At 35.0% G+C, this 18630-nt stretch overlaps 1 protein-coding gene across 1 annotated transcript in view; it reads right to left on the bottom strand.

Moving 5' to 3' along the window:
• Positions 1-5452: 5452 nt before the first annotated feature.
• LOC106877172 (MOB kinase activator 2) overlaps positions 5453-18630 on the bottom strand; it is a 60579-nt gene continuing 47401 nt past the window's right edge. The window contains exons 3-5 of the mRNA XM_014926001.3: positions 17918-18014; positions 7745-7869; positions 5453-6736 (exon numbers count right to left, since the gene is read on the bottom strand). Of these exons, the coding sequence (XP_014781487.1) occupies positions 6354-6736; positions 7745-7869; positions 17918-18014 (605 nt within the window). The 3' untranslated portion in view covers positions 5453-6353. The remainder of the gene's footprint in view (positions 6737-7744; positions 7870-17917; positions 18015-18630) is intronic.

Raw genomic sequence — 18630 nt, 5'->3', positions numbered from 1 at the left:
ATTTGGTAGACGGATACTGTGTGGAAGCCTGTTAAATTTTCCCCAGATTATTTTCGAAAAAATGTAGTTCTGATGTAGTTTTGCTTGCTGAGGAGGAAATTTTGCATTCATTTTTTTTCTAGAAATTAATACAAAACAATAACAAGTATTTAAAATAGTGTGAGTTTAGTCAATCGAAGTCTCGATTGTCGAATATACCAGAAATCTTGACTGTGTGTCCCCATAGGGATAAACACACAAAACCTTTGTGAGCTCAACCTGCTAGAAATAGCAACCAAATCTTCCATAACAGATTAGTACATCTACCTCAGTATTTCAGAGATAGTGTATTTTAGTGACCCTGAATAAAGGATAGAAGGCGAAGTCGACCTCAGCGGAATTTGAACTCAGGACATAAAGAGCCGGAACAAGTTCCACACAACGATCTCACTATTCTGAGAATTGAAGAATAAAAGAATGCATTACTTTGCATTCTCCGGACATGTTCAACCAGCATTTTCATAGTCTACAGACTGACGAAACAAAACCATAATTCCAGGTATGTGAATGATGATGGCATTTCTTCGCTTTCTGAAGATTATGAGTGGCAATGCCTAAAGTGGCGATGTAAGACCGATCCTTGGACGACAAGGCTCTGGTAAATATGTGTTCCTTGGCAATTATTGCATAATTAACTGAAATTAACGTAAAATTAATGTCGTGTATAATTTGTATTTAATACGAAGAACTAAGGAATGTTTATAACCGTTTTGAAAATCAAAATAGCATAAACTGCAGTCATACTACAAGGGAGATAATTACAACAATATTTATAATCTCAGATCAGGTTACTTGCTATGCAAGTACATCTCCGTAATATTTATAATATTACCTAAGAATTATCTCCCTTCGATAGTATCCTGTTTAAACTGATTATTTGTTACTTTGCCAGAACTAGATCAATTATTATTGATCCCTACGATGAAGGATTTGTTTAATGCAAATGAACAACAGAGTATACTCCATGTTAGTCTTAGCCAACACTATGGTGTGTAATTGAACACACTGCAAAAATGTAAACAGCTCAATCTTGTTTTACTTCATGGTGCACTAAAGATTATAAACAGACTGTGCATAGAAAAGTTAAACAAAATTGTTTTAAAGTTAGCCACCAGAAACGGTAATAATATAAGAAACATTAATTATTTAGATGTCAATCTAGTAATTAAGGATAACAATGAAATATGTACTGACATTTATAATAAAACAGAAAATTTTGGTTTCCAGGTGGCTTCAATGCTATGGTTCTGTAGTAAAATTCCTTCCTTTATTGGTTATGGTATTTTTGCAGGGTAGGTTGTTAGATATAGTACTATTATTAATAATTCTAATAAATTCTTTGGAAAGAATAAATGAGCTGTTTAGACTTTTAGTAAAAGAAAGGTATAAATATGGTAAGTTGGTTAAAACTTTTAATCGCTGTTTAGGTGGGAAACTTGAAATTTTAAATAAATATGGAATAATATCTAGTCTTTGGCTTAGCAAATATTTGTAAGGATTTGAAGGTTCACGATTCGAGTTAATTGCTTACTACGTCACCATATTGAGATAATTACGAAAGTAGTGATTACGTACTACGTCATCAATATTTAATTGGCATTTCAAATTCTTGGAGAGGGAAGCACATGTCGGACGAAACATGTAAGTGTTAATATTTGAAGTCTTATTCTCTTTTAAACAGTTTTAATTAGCTTTGAACATAGCCGCAAAGTTTATAATAATAGTTAATTACAAGTACTTTTATTTGTTCCTATTTAATGAAATTTAAGTTTATATTAGTTACCGGTAATTTAATATTTTAACTTGTAGTGGTGATATCTTAATGAGTATGTAGTGTTTTATCATTAACTTTTGAATGATGAAATAACGTATTTCACTCAAAAATATTAAATTAATTTCAATTGTGTTTTGTTTTGGAGAAATTTTATAAAGCTTGAACTTTCATTATAGTAGTATCTATAGAAGACCGGTGGGGTTACTATTTATATGGACTTGAAGATTGGTCGCAACTTAGCATGATTTAGTTATTGTTGTTTACTATTAATAGCGATGCAATGTACATTGGTTTATAACCTACCTATAAATTGATTGATTGAAATAATGTTATTAAGCTTTTACTTTTATATTATACTACGGAAGACTGTAGGGATTATAATTTTCGTATGACTTAATAGTGTTGTCGCTGTTTAGTTACGTATTTAAGAGTGGTTATAATTTACTTATTGAATTTATTTATCGATACGGTTGTACATAGAGTAAATGAGTTTGAAAGATGTAGTTTCTTCGGTTTGTTTGTTTCCAAACAACACTTATTTTAGTGCTGTTGACACCACCGGATTGAATGGTACTGCTCTTAATGATATCTGTGGGGCATATTTTAGATTAAAAGAAGAACTTTATCTTAATTGTTGGGGCAAGTGAAATCGGAATCGTAATTGAACCATACTCGATGACTGGCACCTGTCTGAGCGTGTTCATTGCCAGAGCAGCTGACTGGCTTCCATTTGAGCATAATCGTTACCAGAGTCGCCTTCTAGCATTTGTGGTGGTGGCACGTTAGAAAATCATTCGAGAGAGGTCGTTGCCAGTGCCGCTGGACTGGCACCCGTGCAGGTGGCACGTAAAAAACACCTTTTTGAGCGAGGCCGTTGCCAGTTCCACGTAAAAGCACCCACTACACTCTCGGAGTGGTTGGCATTAGGAAGGGCATTCACATCCAGCTGTAGAAACTCTGCCAGATCAGATTGGAGCCCGGTGCAGCCTTCTGGCTTGCCAGTCCTCAGTCAAATCGTCCAACCTATGCTAGCATGGAAAGCGGACGTTAAGCGATGATGATGAAAAGAAGTATATAAAAAAAAACATTATTTATGGGATGGCTCAATTAGATCCTTTCTACTTTTCCGTTAAGATAAGATCAACAAAAAAAAGTGATAAATATTGTTTAATGTACACAGTATATAGTTATGAGCTACTAATAGTTTCATACATTGGAGATGTGGTCTGGGCAGGTTTTTACAACACATCTAGTGTCTGCCAGATTGTTTGGAGACACTAAGCATATTATAAAAACCTTCTTGGACCATGTCTCCAATGTAAGGAACTCTTAGTACCTAGTAGTGACTATCATCATCATTGTTGTCGTTTAACGTCTGCTTTCCATGCTGGCATGGGTTGGACGGTATGACTGAGGGCTGGTGAGCCAGAAGGCTGCACCAGGCTCCAATCTGATCTGGCAAGGTTTCTACAGCAAGATGCCCTCCCTAACGCCAACCACTCCAAGAGTGTAGTGGGTGCTTTTACGTGCCACCGGCACGAGGGCCAGTCAGGCAGTACTGGCAACGACCATGCTCAAAAGGTGTTTTTTTACATGCCACCTGCACTGGAGCCAGTCCGGCAGCACTGGTAATGAACACACTCAAATTGCTCACCTGGCTATATTAAACATACTTGTAAAGAACAAAATTACAAATAACATGTTCTAAGATGCTCAAAGCATTACCATGGATTTTCTAAAACCCTTAAACATGTCACCTGCTTCTCTTCTCAGGTACATTTGTTTCTCAGTTGAGCTTCCTTATTATTTATAAGTCCTTTTAATCCAATAGCTTATTTCCACAAACTGCTGCTCTCTGGAACACATTACCATTATCTTGTTTACCTCTGGTCTACGATATTCAGTCTATCAATCAACATTTTTTGAATTTTGTTGTGGAAGGATTCCGACCACTCACCAAGTGACTAAAGGGGGACCTGACTAATTTTTATAAAATAAAGAACTGTGAGCGATTGGCGGTTCGGGTTGGTAGCAGTTCACTGCAAGCCGTTGATGCAGAGTGTTTTTTGTGTAATAGTAAGTCGTCATCTATATACTTACCTTCCCCACTGCTTTATTAATTTATATATCCAATGCAAGGATCTAAAAAATTTGTAGACCTCCTTTGTTCCTTCCCTTACACTACAGTGGCCTCAAGCCTTGTTTGAGACAAAATCATAGCAAAAATAAAAAATCCACAGCACACCTGGATATCGACTGTAGTGTGCCAGTGTGATCCAACAAACCAGCTAAGAACCACAGGTCTAAACAATCCAATAGATGAATTGGTCTGACCATTTTTGTCTTATTTAGAATAACACTTCAGAGACTATGGACCTATATGTTTCTGTCCACAGGGACCATGTCTTGGTTCTGTATTTCCTCCTTCCTTCCCCCCCTTTCTAAATAAACATATTCTAGGGCTGTTTGAAAGTTACATCAATATAGTTAGGGTCTTTTAACTTCCATATTGTTCTACTTGTGTAGAATATATTGATAAAAGGATCATGGATAAGGCCAGAACAATGCAAAGTAAATGCAAGGCAAATTACAAGAAAACAAATATATGAATAAATGTAGACTTACCTTGCATTCAATATTTTGGGGTTGTAACCTCATTTTCAAGAAATTAACGAATGTTGCCAAATAGCATGTGTACACGCACATTGGCAACATTCGTTAATTCGGGTCATAACCCCGAAATACTGAATGCAAGGTAAGTCTACATTAATTCATATATTTGTTTTCTTGTGATTTGCCTTGCATTTACTTCGCATTGTTCTGGCCTTACTCATGATCCTTTATACAATATATATATATATGGAGACACATGGGTTAATGGTTAGGATTCATGATAAGGCTGTGGTTTCAATTCCTGGACCAGGCAATAAATTATGTTCCTGAGCAAAGCACTTCATTTCACATTGTGCTCGTTCACAGAGCTGGTAAAAATGAACAATCCTGTGTCCCGTCCAGTCAGGAATGGAATATATAAGCCAGAGAACCAAGAAACCATCCTTATGCTCCTTAAGGATTAACATGGACTAACCATCAAGTGTGTGTTAAACAAAGACAATAATTATTAAGCATAAATTATCATACATAAACAAATGAATAGAACTAATTTAAACATTACAAGCACAAATTTGAGACAGAAAGGACAACAGAGGATTAATCTCTGTAGTACAATTGATAGTGTGGTCATCGGGTGAGTGAGGGATACATGGTTCAAGTCCTGTAGGTGAACCTGTTTTTTTTTTTTTCTGTCATAGATCAGTGCTGGCAATGTTTAATACAATTTTACATTGAAAATCTTAAATCATTCATAAATGTAATTTAATAAGTTAAAAATATTCCAGGAAATTTAATAGAAATGAAACATTTTTTTGTATTTGTTTTTATTTTATCGTAGAATTAAAGAATCAATTATAAATAAGTTAGAGATAAGATTTTTGTTGTTCTTGAGTTGGTTTTTTTTTTTTATCTTCAAGGATGGATTCCCCTGATTGGATTCCAGTGTCAGTAGAGATTTCTGGAAAGGTGAAGAGGACACAGAAACAGCAACAAGGGAGCCAAGAGAATGTAGCTTCTTCTTTCTAATTATGTGTATGTTTGTGTGTATATGTCTGCATGAATGTGTGTGTGTGCGTATGTGCATGTCAAAAACACACACAAATGCATGGGGTATATTTATACATATATCATTAAGGTGTGTGTGAGTGAGTGTTAGTGTGTGTACACATATGTAACTTAAACACATTTGAGGGGGAAGGGGAGAGTTGAAGATAATAAAAAATAAATAACAAATGTCAAAAATGAAAATAAATATCTGATCCCATTTGGTGCAGCTTTTCATGTTTTGTCACATATAAGAAAAAAAACAACAACAAAAATGGCTACATGGTAATGGAAGAATAGCCTAGACATGCATGTGTGACTGTATTCACATGGCCTTACGCACATGTACACATGCAACCACAATCACGCACTCGCTCACACAGAATATCACTTTATTTCTGTTTTTTTCTTGAAAGATTTTGTCTAAATTTTCTTTTCCTGATCCTTTCGGTTGATGTAGAAGAAGACTACAGCGACGACTTTTTGAATTAGGGGTTCCAAAAAATGGGATTTTCTCTCCTGGAAACTGTTCAATGCTCTGTCATTTTCTTTCTTTCTTTCTTCTCTACTTCTAATCAGTGGGATCTTATATTATTGCTGTACACAAAACAGAGAGGAAGCTGACTATTATCAAAGCAGAAACACACACAGAGGAGCAGAACATGCGGTTGAGATCTGACTGAACAATTTGCAGTAAAATATAATTATATTCTTGTTGTTCATGTAGCTTCTAAATTCTTTCAACTTACTACACTTTTTTTAAAAATATTTTTTGTTACCATTGTTATGGTTGTTGTTTTGTTTCCTTGTTGTTTGTTTGTTTAAATCTATTCCTCCCCTCCTGCTCCCTCTCTAATATGTGGAAGGTGTAAGCTAGCAATCATTAAGTTTGTGTCACTTCTGTTTCTAATTCATTCGTGGAAGATGATACAAGCGGTCCTGCCGTTGCTGTAGCTTGGGCAGTATTGTCACTATCTGCTGCGCCCTCTTCCCCAGACGTTGAAGTCAAGGGGTTCATAGTTTCAGCAGGTACAAATGTGGTCAGGGCCTTTATCAAGTCTTGGAGCACATCGGTCTCTTTTTCTTCTAGCAAGTCATAGCGAAGGTTGAATACCATGAAATGTGCAAAGAGTGTATTCAGGTGACCATGAAGGCCTAGGATGTGCACTTCATTGTAATGAGCATGGTATATGTGAGCTAACACGTGAAACAGGTAGCGGTGGATCCTCTTCACTATCATTTGGAACGTACTGGGGAAAGCATTGCCTGGAATGAAGAACAAATGACAAGATTTCAGTTATTTGTTATGTTTTAGAGACACAAATATACATTAGACATAAAATTAAATTATCATTTAACTTCTATTTTCCAAGGGTTGGACTGTTTGGCAAGGCCAAGAGCTGCACTGTCTGTTTTGGCAGAGTTTCTACAGCTGGATGCCCTTTACAGAGTTTCTTATTTCTTTATTGCCCACAAGGGGCTAAACATAGAGGGGACAAACAAGGGATTAAGTTGATTACATTGACCCCAGTACGTAACTGGTACTTAATTTATTGACCCTGAAAGGATGAAAGGCAAAGTCACATGCACATAAGCTTTGTTACAGAAAATATTATCAATATATAGATAAATGCTAGGGTGGCAAACTGGCAGAATCATTATTGCGTCAGACAAAATGCTAAGCAGCATTTTTTCCGACTTTACGTTCTGTGTTCAAATATCACCAGTGTTGACTTCACCTTTCATCCATTCAGGGCTGATATAAATAATAATAATAATGATGAAATTATTGTGTACAGATGGCTAAACACTGAGAATGGTAAAGCAATAAATAAAAAGTAAAAAAATCCCCCCAAAAAACTACCAATAAATAAACAAGAGCACTCAGAGAGTGCAAACCTCCGCCAAGGCAACGTCCTCTCAACGATTAGCCAGAGATGATTTTTAAAATGAGAATGTCTGAAATAAACTTGACTGCTCTCACAAACGAGAATACTAAAAATGAACCCAACCACTCTCAAAATTTAAGTAAAAAAAAAAGCAGGATAAATAATGCAGAATCCTTGTCTAGTACTGGATCAATTCCAAAATCTAATCAGTTTGTGCCAGTCAGGAGGCCAAACATTCCTGAAAGTTTCATCTGAATCCATCCAGCGGTTCTTGAGATATCTCGTCCACGGACAAACATCACTGGAAACAATATCTCTGCCTTGGCGAAGGGCGGAGGTAATAAAAGAACAAAAGCCCACATGAAAGAAAATCTTTTACACTTACCAAACTTTGTTGGGAAAATGGATTCTTCTAAAATATCCTTCTGGATAAATGACATAACATAATCTACATATTCTGGAGCTGTACACTTGAACTTCTTGCCTTTTTCATCATGCCAGAAATATTGCCTGCAAACGAGAGAGAAAGAATCCCAACTGAAGTCCTGTGTTGTTGGATTTTAAAAAGAGCCTGAAGAAAATGTTTTTACAGTGTAAGGAGTTGAGACTAATGTCCAGGGGTCATTGATGATGACAATGATGAAGCTGGTGATGATGATGGCAATGATAAGGATAATGATGATGACGACGATGATGACACCATTAAGAATAGTGATGATGACAACAAGGATGATGATGATGTGGTATTGCAATCTTGGAAAGAAAGTGACAACACAAAGACAAAGAGACTAGCAACCATATTGATAAAAAGACAGAAACTCAACAGTGAAGAGGGGGGGGGGGATTAAATGAAAGGCCTGTGAAAATATATAGAAATCATTTATTAAACCAGATATAGCATACAAATAGATTTGAGAAACTGCTTTTATGTGTTGCTTCATCTTTTTTGAAGATAAGCCACATGTTTTGGAACCAGTTACCAATTTAAGTTGAGGTATACATGTGTGTGTGTATATATATATATATATATATATATATATATATATATATATGTGTGTGTGTGTATACATATGTATGTATGTATATATATATATATATATATATATACACACACACACACATATACATACAAACACAGATATGCACACATATGTACATACATATGCATGCACACATATATATACAACGGACATACACATATACATACATACACACGTGCACGCATACAGATATGTGCACACACTCACACATATGCATGCACACACATATATAAGGTTATTACATAATGCTATAATAAATACTACAAGGTTTGTTTCCGTTCTAAATGAAAAACTTTTTTTGTTAAATTCAGATTTCCAAAACAAATAAACATTACATTGAAATGCTTATATAAGTTAATTGAAACAGCAGCAAAACCGGCATATCTGTAACCCTGATTAAATATATACTCTTTTATGAAGTATATTTTACAAACTCATGCACATCTGTGCACACATTGATGTGGCAGGGGTAACATTGTGTGGTAATTGTAAATGAGTATCACTGTCATACAAGCAGTGTCATTCATTTCTAATATTCTGAGAAAAACATGTCTGACTAAGTGGAAATATTACCTTGCTTGGAAACCGATGAGGTTTGGTGACAGGGAGACACTATACTGCCTCTATCACACAACCATCATAATTTCTTTAATAGCAGCAATAATATAACAAAACATTTAAATTTACCACAAGCTTAAAATTTCCTTTGTAACATAACACCAAGTCATTGGTCTGTTTTCATTTTTATTACTAGTAATTCAAGCTGGTTCAAGTCAGTGAGTGCATGTGTGCACGAGAAAAACAACACACCTGGCTCGTTTTTATTCTTGGTATTCTTAGCAGACACAAAGTAGAGGTGTCTAAATTAGGTGAAACAACTTCTCTTTTGTTTGTTTGTTTGTTACAGATAGATAATGTAAAAACCATCCAATCCATGCCAGCATGTAAAGCAGACGTTAAACAACAATGACAACCACTGCATGCACCTTTCATATAAAATTACATATAGATGAGAGCATCTGCAGTCACTGATAGCCAAATTTCTCAAAACATTTATCAATAAATAGCCAGAATATCAAGAGAGAAACATTTAAAATGCCATTAGTTTTTTTTTCTCTACTTTTATGGAAAATCAATAGAAGGTAGTTTTTCTGTAATAACAGAAAATATTTTCATTTCAATAAGTGCTTAAAAATAACACTATAGTTAGTCAAAGAAATGCTGGATAACAACAACAACAACACAAAAAACAATCTATAATCTCTAATGTTGACTGTTTTCTTTATAAAAATCTATAATCAAGTAGTCATCTGTATTATACAGAACAAACACAATCATCATCATCATCAGCATTTTAACATCCATTTTTTTCATGTTTGCCTGATTTAGAATTTGTTGAGACAAATTTTCAACAGCCAGATGCCTTTCCTGTTGCCAACCTTCACCTGTTTCCAACTAAGGTAATGCTGCCACATGACCGGACATATTCATTTCCAGTCTTCTGTGAAAATGACAGCGATAAAAAGACAGTGACACACTCACACAACAGGCTTCTTTCAGTTTCCATCTGCCAAATCCAATCACAAGGCTTTGGCCAGCTTGAGGCTATAGTAGGTGACGCTTGCCCAAGGTGCCATGCAGTAGGACTGAACTTAGAACCATGTGGTTGGGAAGTAAACTTCTTACCACACAGCCATAACTGTGTACTAAGTAGATTAAAAATGTATTTAAAAATCTGCCAATGATGTCATATCATTTATTCAGATAATCAAAAATGAGAAATATGAAATAGAAAAATACCTCTGAAGAAAAAAATATATATATATGCATGTGTGTGTGGATATATATATAGAGATAGATAGGTGTGTGTGTATATATAGATAGATAGATAGGTGTGTATGTGTATATATATTTGAATGAATGAAAAGTCAGAAGGAAATGAAACATTTGTGGCATGTTGCCAACTTTCTAAACACAGGTAGCATTAATATTTATGTGAGGCTAAAATTATCACAGAACTTCTGCCAGACAGACAATCAATATATTGAGGAAACACTATGAATGGATTTCAAGGCTAAATAACTGGAATCATACATGTCTGGAAGAATTGTATAGCATTTTCGAATAACTGAACTGCTAGTGAAAGAACATGGTATAATGTATGACAAACCATATTATTAATAATTGTAACCTCTGTACAAATTATAGTGTTTCAACTAATGGTGCTAATATAGAACAAAAGAGAAGGGAAAAAAATCCCATCTGCAAACTGCTATGTTATTAACATAAAGTAGAGTGAAAATGTTTAAATATAGTTTTGAAAAAAAAATATTAAAGATATTCATAATAATTGTAATTTTCAGTCTGTTTGCAACCTGCTGTTGAATCAAAGTAAAAACAAAATGAAATCAAAGATGTTCTTCCTTGTACATTAACACATGTTGGTATTAAAAGTGTAGGCTAATATACAAAAAAAAAAAGACCTTCTTGGGCAACAAGAATATGTAATCAAATCTATTGATTTCTTTGTTAAAGCCCAGACACTTCGAAAGTAAAAGAGAAGTGATATAACATTAAACCAGGAATGTTATTGTATTTATATGATTGATGTTGGTCTACCATGGTGATCGCAAACATTTAGCAAAAGAAAACCGAGACTTGACAGAGTAAGCACCACCATAACCTCTTCACTTCAAGACTTGTTGTCGAGGAGCCCGTTTCATGGTGGTGCCATGTACAGTGGACAGAAAACATATATGGCACCTTGGGCAAGTGTCTTCTATTATAGCCTTGGCCCAACCAAAGCCTTATGAGTGGATTTGGTAAATAGAAAATGAAAGAAGCCCGTCATATATATATATGTATGTATATATATTTGTATGTGTTTGTTCCCCTCCTTTGCTTGACAACTGATGTTGGTGTGTTTATGTCCCTGTAACTTAGCGGTTCAGCAAAAGAGGCTGACATAGTAAGTACTAAGCTTACAAAGAATAAGTCTTGGGACCGATTTCTTTGACTAAAAGGCGGTGCTCCAGCATAGCCACAGTCAAATAACTGAAACAAGTAAAAGAATAGCTATGACCTAAGTGAATTGTGATAAATCTATTTACCATTTGCTAATATTAATTTCACATAAACTCTCACACACACACAAATCATTCTCTTTCAAATCGTAAATATTTAAAATATTTTTTTAAAACAAAGTTCACATTCATTCACCATTAAAAACACATCATCACTAAAAAACATTTATTTTTATCCTCTGCCATCAAAAACATTTAAACAGGCTTAGCATAACTGTGTTCATAGAGATAAACCTATCACATGATAAACATTTTTGAGAATCTAATACAAAATATTGCCTTAATATTTACAGTGAGCCAGGTGTTACCAAATGACATTATAATACTAATAATATAGACTTGTCAATGCCACAACTATAGATTAGAGACAGACACAATTGTATTATTTATCAACCGATTCTAAAGAGGCACCTCAAGGCTATTATATGTCAATATTCTCGATAGTTGGAGGGATTGAAAACACTTGCTAATGGCAAATTTATAATTAGGTTTTAAACAAAATGTGTATGCATGTGTGTATCAACATACATATGGTTAAATGCCCTCATCTATAACAATAATGTGTGTTATTTCTTTACTACCCACAAGGGGCTACACACAGAGGGGACAAACAGATTAAGTTAATTATATCGACACCAGTGCGTAACTGGTACTTATTATTTAATCGACCCCAAAAGGATGAAAGGCAAAGTCGACCTCGGCAGAATTTGAACCCAGAACGTAGCGGCAGATGAAATACCACTAAGCATTTTGCCCGGCATGCTAACGTTTCCGCCAGCTTGATGCCTGCCTTTACAATAATGTGTGTGTGTGTGTGTGTATAACATGGTCACATAATTGACCAGACAATCAGATGTTATACATCACTGGGCACAATGCGTTTCAAATAATACTACCCTGCTGGCGAGACGAGCAGATGATACCACCCTGCTGGTCCATCGCAGGGGGTTACCCATTGACAGCTGAGTGGACTGGAGCAATGTGAAATGAAATGCTTTGCTCAAGAACACAATGCACTGCCTGATTTGCAAGAAAGGAGGAAGACTTTAGATGATAATGGAGCTAACAAACTCTAAGTGTATCTAACGCAGCAAAGATTTCAAGAGAGTGAAAAATCTCTAAAGAATTTACATTTGGTGAATCTCATCTCTAACACCAGTTAAATCATTTAAAATAGTTTTCTTTTCTCATACGCAAACACAGATTTATGTTTGTAAACACCCTATGAACATAATTCTGTGTTTGGAAACATGGTGTCAGAAAAGCAAAGTAGGGGATGGGGTCTTCACCCTATGTGTACAGGCAAATGCATACTTGCACACACACACACACACACACAGAGTACCTTAACTATTGTACTATTGTATTGTTAACTAAGCAGTAATGAAATGAAAAAGATACCCATTTTTCAAACAGGTAGAATGGATGCCCCAAAATGTATCAAAAATGGAATCCTTTCTGTGGACTGAACCCTATGACGGATAGTACCCCTGATCCAGTCATATATTTTGTCTCCACAGACACTGGTTCTGTAAGGTTTTTTTTTTTGTGTTTTTTTTTTATAACTGATCCCTATCGATATATATTTTAAGGGAAAGGAATAATAAGACATTGGTGGTCCAAGTGAAGAGAAACATCTTCAAAGGGCCACAGATACTGAGTTACAAAAGCTATTTGCTTCATAGCATTACCCTATCACCTCTACAAATGTGTGTATGTACATGTGCACATGTGTGTTAGAGAAAACACTTGGTTTTATTTAGATCATATCAGAAAGATATCAGATGACAGTAGCTCTATTCACAATCTTGAATTTGTTTTCTTAAATAAGCGCTTTGCAACATAGTTTTATGAAAACAATACTATGATGTCTCATGATTCAATCTGCAGTAATTTCCATTCCACAAGTGTTTGTACTGTATCTTTTAGAAGTTTATTCTGTCATGTTGTTAATATACGATGGCTTAGTGTTTTAAACATTATAATTTCGGTCGTATAAACTCTGACTAAAATAAATACCCAAATACAAAAAGGTAATTGAGAATTAATTCAAAATTAGACTATTTATTTATGAGCAAGCTAAGATTACTTTGAACATCTTGCGTAAGAAAAATACGTAAGAAAAAGGTTGAGAACCCCTGATGTAACTGAGTGAAGACTAAACTGAAAATTTGAAATTTCATAGCAATATTTACTTACTATATTGTAAACAGTCGGTATTTTAGAAAATCCATAAAGACAAAGACTATAAATGATTAAACTTAAATGCCATTCACAGAAAGGTTAAGGACAATCTATTATAAATATTAAAGCAGTCTCATCATAGTTGACACTTTATGTCCATACATTTGTCATACTTCATAACATATCCACCAAGAAATATCTATATGTCATATTAAACAGTCTGACTCCATGGCGAAAGCTTATTATTTTCTCTATTCAAAAGCAAAGGCATTCATACCACACATAATTTAATCCAGTATATGCAAGTGAGTCAGTATTAAACTAAAATAGCCATCTATGTATCATACTTAATGTATAAACACCATTTATGAGCCAGTTGATACCCCTATCTTTATCATTATTAAATTATGTTTAGTAATGATAAAGACAGAGGTTTCATTAAAATTTCAGATAATTTGTAAATTGACTAGATAGCATTTTAAAATCATTTCTTAATTAAGTGTAAAGGTTTTATATTACAGGAGGGAATATAGAATCCTGTGGTATTCATTACTTTCCCAAGGACATTAGCAATTCTTGTAACTGTGAACCAAAAGCTTGGAGGTAATGAGCACACTACATACTCGTTTGTATTCTTCTACTATAAACATGCCATTATCACTTCACTGTGAAATTCCTGAAACATTCTATTTGTGTAAGATTTTCTCACTTGTATACAGGTGAGATTCTCTCACCTGTATACAGTTCAGATTTTCTCACCTGTATATAGTTCAGATTTTCCAGCTTCTACACAACATTACACCTTCAAGCTCACACGTAACAATGCTGGTGAAGAAAATAATAGAACACCTGACGTATATAGAACATTCCTGTTTCGTACATCTCCCAACCTTTAGTCTAAGAGAAAGGTGTTGTAGAGTTAGCAACATTCTGACTATCTTACACCAATGTGACAAAACGTTTGGCTGATTTGAAACTGGGAAAATTAATTGCTGGCATATTTAGTATTTCTGAGCGTCATAGATTTAGAAAACACGAAGAATATTGCTGGTTCTAGAATGAAATGCTTTGGTCTAACATGTAATGGCTCAGCTGTCGAGTAAGACTACATAAAGTTTTAATGAGGCTGGTATCCATGACATACTGATATCAGATAAGCTGAATATTTTAAGGTAAACTTGCCATGAATTCGAATAACACTGCACTGTGTTTATAAATGTGTTAAAAGAGAAAATTTATCTTCTCTAAAATAAACAAAAACCAAATTAGAAATACACTTTCGTTGTAGAGAGAATGGACTTAAAAAGTACCATATTTGCCAATGTATAAGATGCACACTTGTATAAGATAAACACATGTCTTACAAGTAAATTTATGGAATAAACAGAAGTTTAGTAGGTTTCATGATACAGTTATTGAAAAATATTTTAGTGGTGGTGTTGGGGGAAAATGTATGGTTCTGTGTATATAAATTCAATGCTGTAACAGTAGACTGGAATAAAATATGAAACAATAGATTTCTCAGAAATAAACTATGTTATATGAGCAGCATATTTCAATTTTGCCTTCTTTCAAATCAACTTTATAGTTTACATTATTTACATTTGACGGATATTTGTCCTCATCTTGTTTGTTGTTAACACGTTTTGGCAGATAAACCCTCCAGCCTTCATCAGGTGTCTTGGGGAAATTTCGAACCTGGGTTCTCATTCCTAAGGTATTTTTCGATATTATTATTAGTGTTCAGGTCACTGCTTGGAATCGAACTCGAAATCTTGGGGTTAGTAGCCTGTGCTCTTAACCATTACGCCATATGCCCGTGGGCAATTATTGAGTGAATTTTAGGGCTTATAAATCCAATATTTTTCTACCCCTCCTAAATACTGGTTCCCATATGCTGCTCATATAGTTGTTTATATTTTGGTGAAGAGAATTGGCATTCAGGATGTAAAACTATGATGTTTAATGCAATTGTGATTGGTCACAAGTGCTGCTCAATGACACAATGAGATACCTGTAACAGATTTGAACGTAGCCCTAATTAATTGAGAAGTCACTATTTCATGGAAAGAGACATTTCACTTACAACCAACAAGACACAGATAAGAAGAAAAGCAACAAATCTGAATTTGTCATAAAAATCTATCAGAGGAGGTCAAGTAGGACGTTGCCTAATCTACTGATTAGACAAAATGTCTGATATGAGTCATGGAAGGATTCAATATGGGAATGTTCGTGATGGACATTTTCTTAATACAGCATTGGCTTTTCATTGAAGACGTGGCTGCTATAACATTAACCCTTTAGCATTCAGATTACTGTTAAATATTATGCTTATTTATTTACACTGTTTTCAATTAATCATGTATTAATCAATCAGGCACAGACATGGCTGTGTGGTAAGAAGTTTGCTTCTCAACCACATGGTTCTAGGTTCAGACCCATGGCGTGGCATCTTAGGCAAGTGTCTTCTACTATAGCCTTGGGAAGACCAAAGCCTTGTGAGTGGATTTGGTAGGTAGAAACTGAAAGAAGCCTGCTGTGTGTGTATGTATGTGTGTGCCACCACTGTTGTTGGTGTGTTTACATCCCTGTAACTAAGCAGTTTGGCAACAGAGGCCAATAAAATAAATACCAGGCTTAAAATAAAAAATAAGTCCTGGGGTCATTTCATTTGACTAAAAGTTCTTTGAGGTGGTGCTCCAGCATGGCCACAGTCAAGTGACCGAAACAAGTTAAAGGAATAAGGAAAAAAGTATTTTGTAGCTTCAAGATTTTGATGCTGTGATTTTTTATTTTTAGAATGACATTGCAGGGTATGTATGAGAGGCTGGATCTGGTCAGTTTGGATATAAAACAATATTTGGACCAGTAAGGCAGAAATGTTAGCACACCGGGCAAAATGCTAAGTGGTATTTCATCTGTCTTTACGTTCTGAGTTACTCTAAGGGAAATTAGCAAATGTTATTACTGGAAATACCCTCTGGAATACGTGGAAAAAATTGTATCCAAAAACCGAGTCTTCAGAGATGCAAATGGAAATAAAGAAAATTTGATCCGATACAAAGCTAATACCATAAAAGAAACAGCCCCACCCTGCCGCCAACAAAAGCACAATCAAATCATAATGACTCAATGAAGGATGTCTCTGTGGTTGCTCAAATGCTAGAAATAGTACCCAATCTCATTCAAATTACACCTACCATCTTTCAGAAGGTAAGGACATACGAGAAAAAAGCAGCCCTGGATATACAAACAGATGAGATGTTCATGGCTGGAATGTATTTGCTCACAGGTTTACTCAGTTAGGACTGACTATGACCTAAACAACAACAAGAATGACATTGAACTTATTGTATCAACCATCAAAGAAGAAATGGGACATTACATGACCTAATGCAGGATTTAAACTTGACAGTAATAGAAAGAGCATTGTAAAAGCTGCCATGCAAATATAACTCCATTCAGTTACAACAATAGAGCCTTGAACAGATTACTGACACAGATACTCATGTATATTTGTTTTGGTTTGGCTCAGGTTCGCTTTTATTCCTGGTAGGATTTACGTGGGTAGCGGGTTACTATCTGTAACCTTTGGTACCCACAGGTGTTCAGAAGTCTTTCAAATACTTAGAACCTTACTGACATTATTATCATCATCATCATCATCATCATTATTATTATTAAAGTGGCAATCTGGCAGAATCATTAGCATGCTGGTAACGATTTGTTAGCACGGGGTCCTAAAAACATATCATTTTAGGCCCCTGCACTCATTCTGCCCCTCTCAAGCCTTCCCCACAACTTCTCTCCCTAATACTCATTCCTCCATCACTCAGCTACTGCAATTATATGAGCAGAGAACTGCACAGATTCCATCCCCCCTTTTGTGCTTCCACTTACCCCTCTCCTTCAAACTACTCGATATTATCCTTTACCACTTTAGTTTCCATTGAACACCCATTTTCCCTGTGTACCTTCTTGTATCTGCCATTGACAGCCCCTCGTCTCTGTCACTCACTATTTCCACCCTTACGTATCTCTGACTTCCATCTCTGTCGCTGTGCATCTTTCTCTCACTCTCCACCTCACTTCGCATCATCTCACTATTTCTCATCTATCTACAGTTTCATAATACTGTTGTTCCCCACCCTTCTTTTTTTTTTCTGTTGCCACTTATTCTTTTTTTAAATTTCAGTTAAAACACATCCATATTTTAAGCAAGATAAAAAAAAACGGTATTTAACTTACACGTTTCCAGGCCCATTCATGAGAGGACAACCTTCCAGGGTGCAATATTCTGATATTGCTCCATATAACAGATTGACATGATTGAAAAATGAGATTACTGCAAATAAAGACGAAAAGAAAAATAATTCAAAATTAACATAACTACCATTCTGATATGAATAAAAGAATAAAAGAATATATATCTGTAAAGATAACTTTAAAAAGTTAACCTGTTTAATGACCAAGCAGATCTCTGTATGCGTTGTTTGTGTTGGGGTCGCTATGGTTTGGTGATCTGCTTGTAAAACACATCCTTAATTAAATAATAATTAAGGTCTCGTTCACTAATAGCATTGAGGTAGCTATCAGACTTAAACTTCTGTGTCGTTAGACTACCACCATATTTATTACAGTAAATCAGAACTAAGTTCTATTTATGGTTGATAAGCTAACAGACTAAAATTAAGAATAACACAGAGGCATAGGATGTAGGTAGGTGACATTCAGAATATAATTTTTTACACAAGCTAAAACCAAGTTACTATAAAGTCAAATTCATAGGCAGTTGTAGTTATCTGGGCAAAGAGTACAAAAGAGGTACTTCCTGTACTTAACCAGATATTAAAGAGAAAATAAAATAAAAGACCACTTATTTGAGAAGTGCAGTTGTTGGACGAAAAAGCCAGGGATCAATTGAAAACTAGAAAAAAAAAAACTAAGCAAAACAATCTACA

This window comes from Octopus bimaculoides, chromosome 11, assembly GCF_046866305.1.
Source record: "Octopus bimaculoides isolate indiv1 chromosome 11, ASM4686630v1, whole genome shotgun sequence".
NCBI classification, from domain to species: domain Eukaryota; kingdom Metazoa; phylum Mollusca; class Cephalopoda; order Octopoda; family Octopodidae; genus Octopus; species Octopus bimaculoides.
The sequence above is the reverse complement of the archived record's forward strand: the minus strand, read 5'-3'. Positions and strand labels throughout refer to the sequence as shown.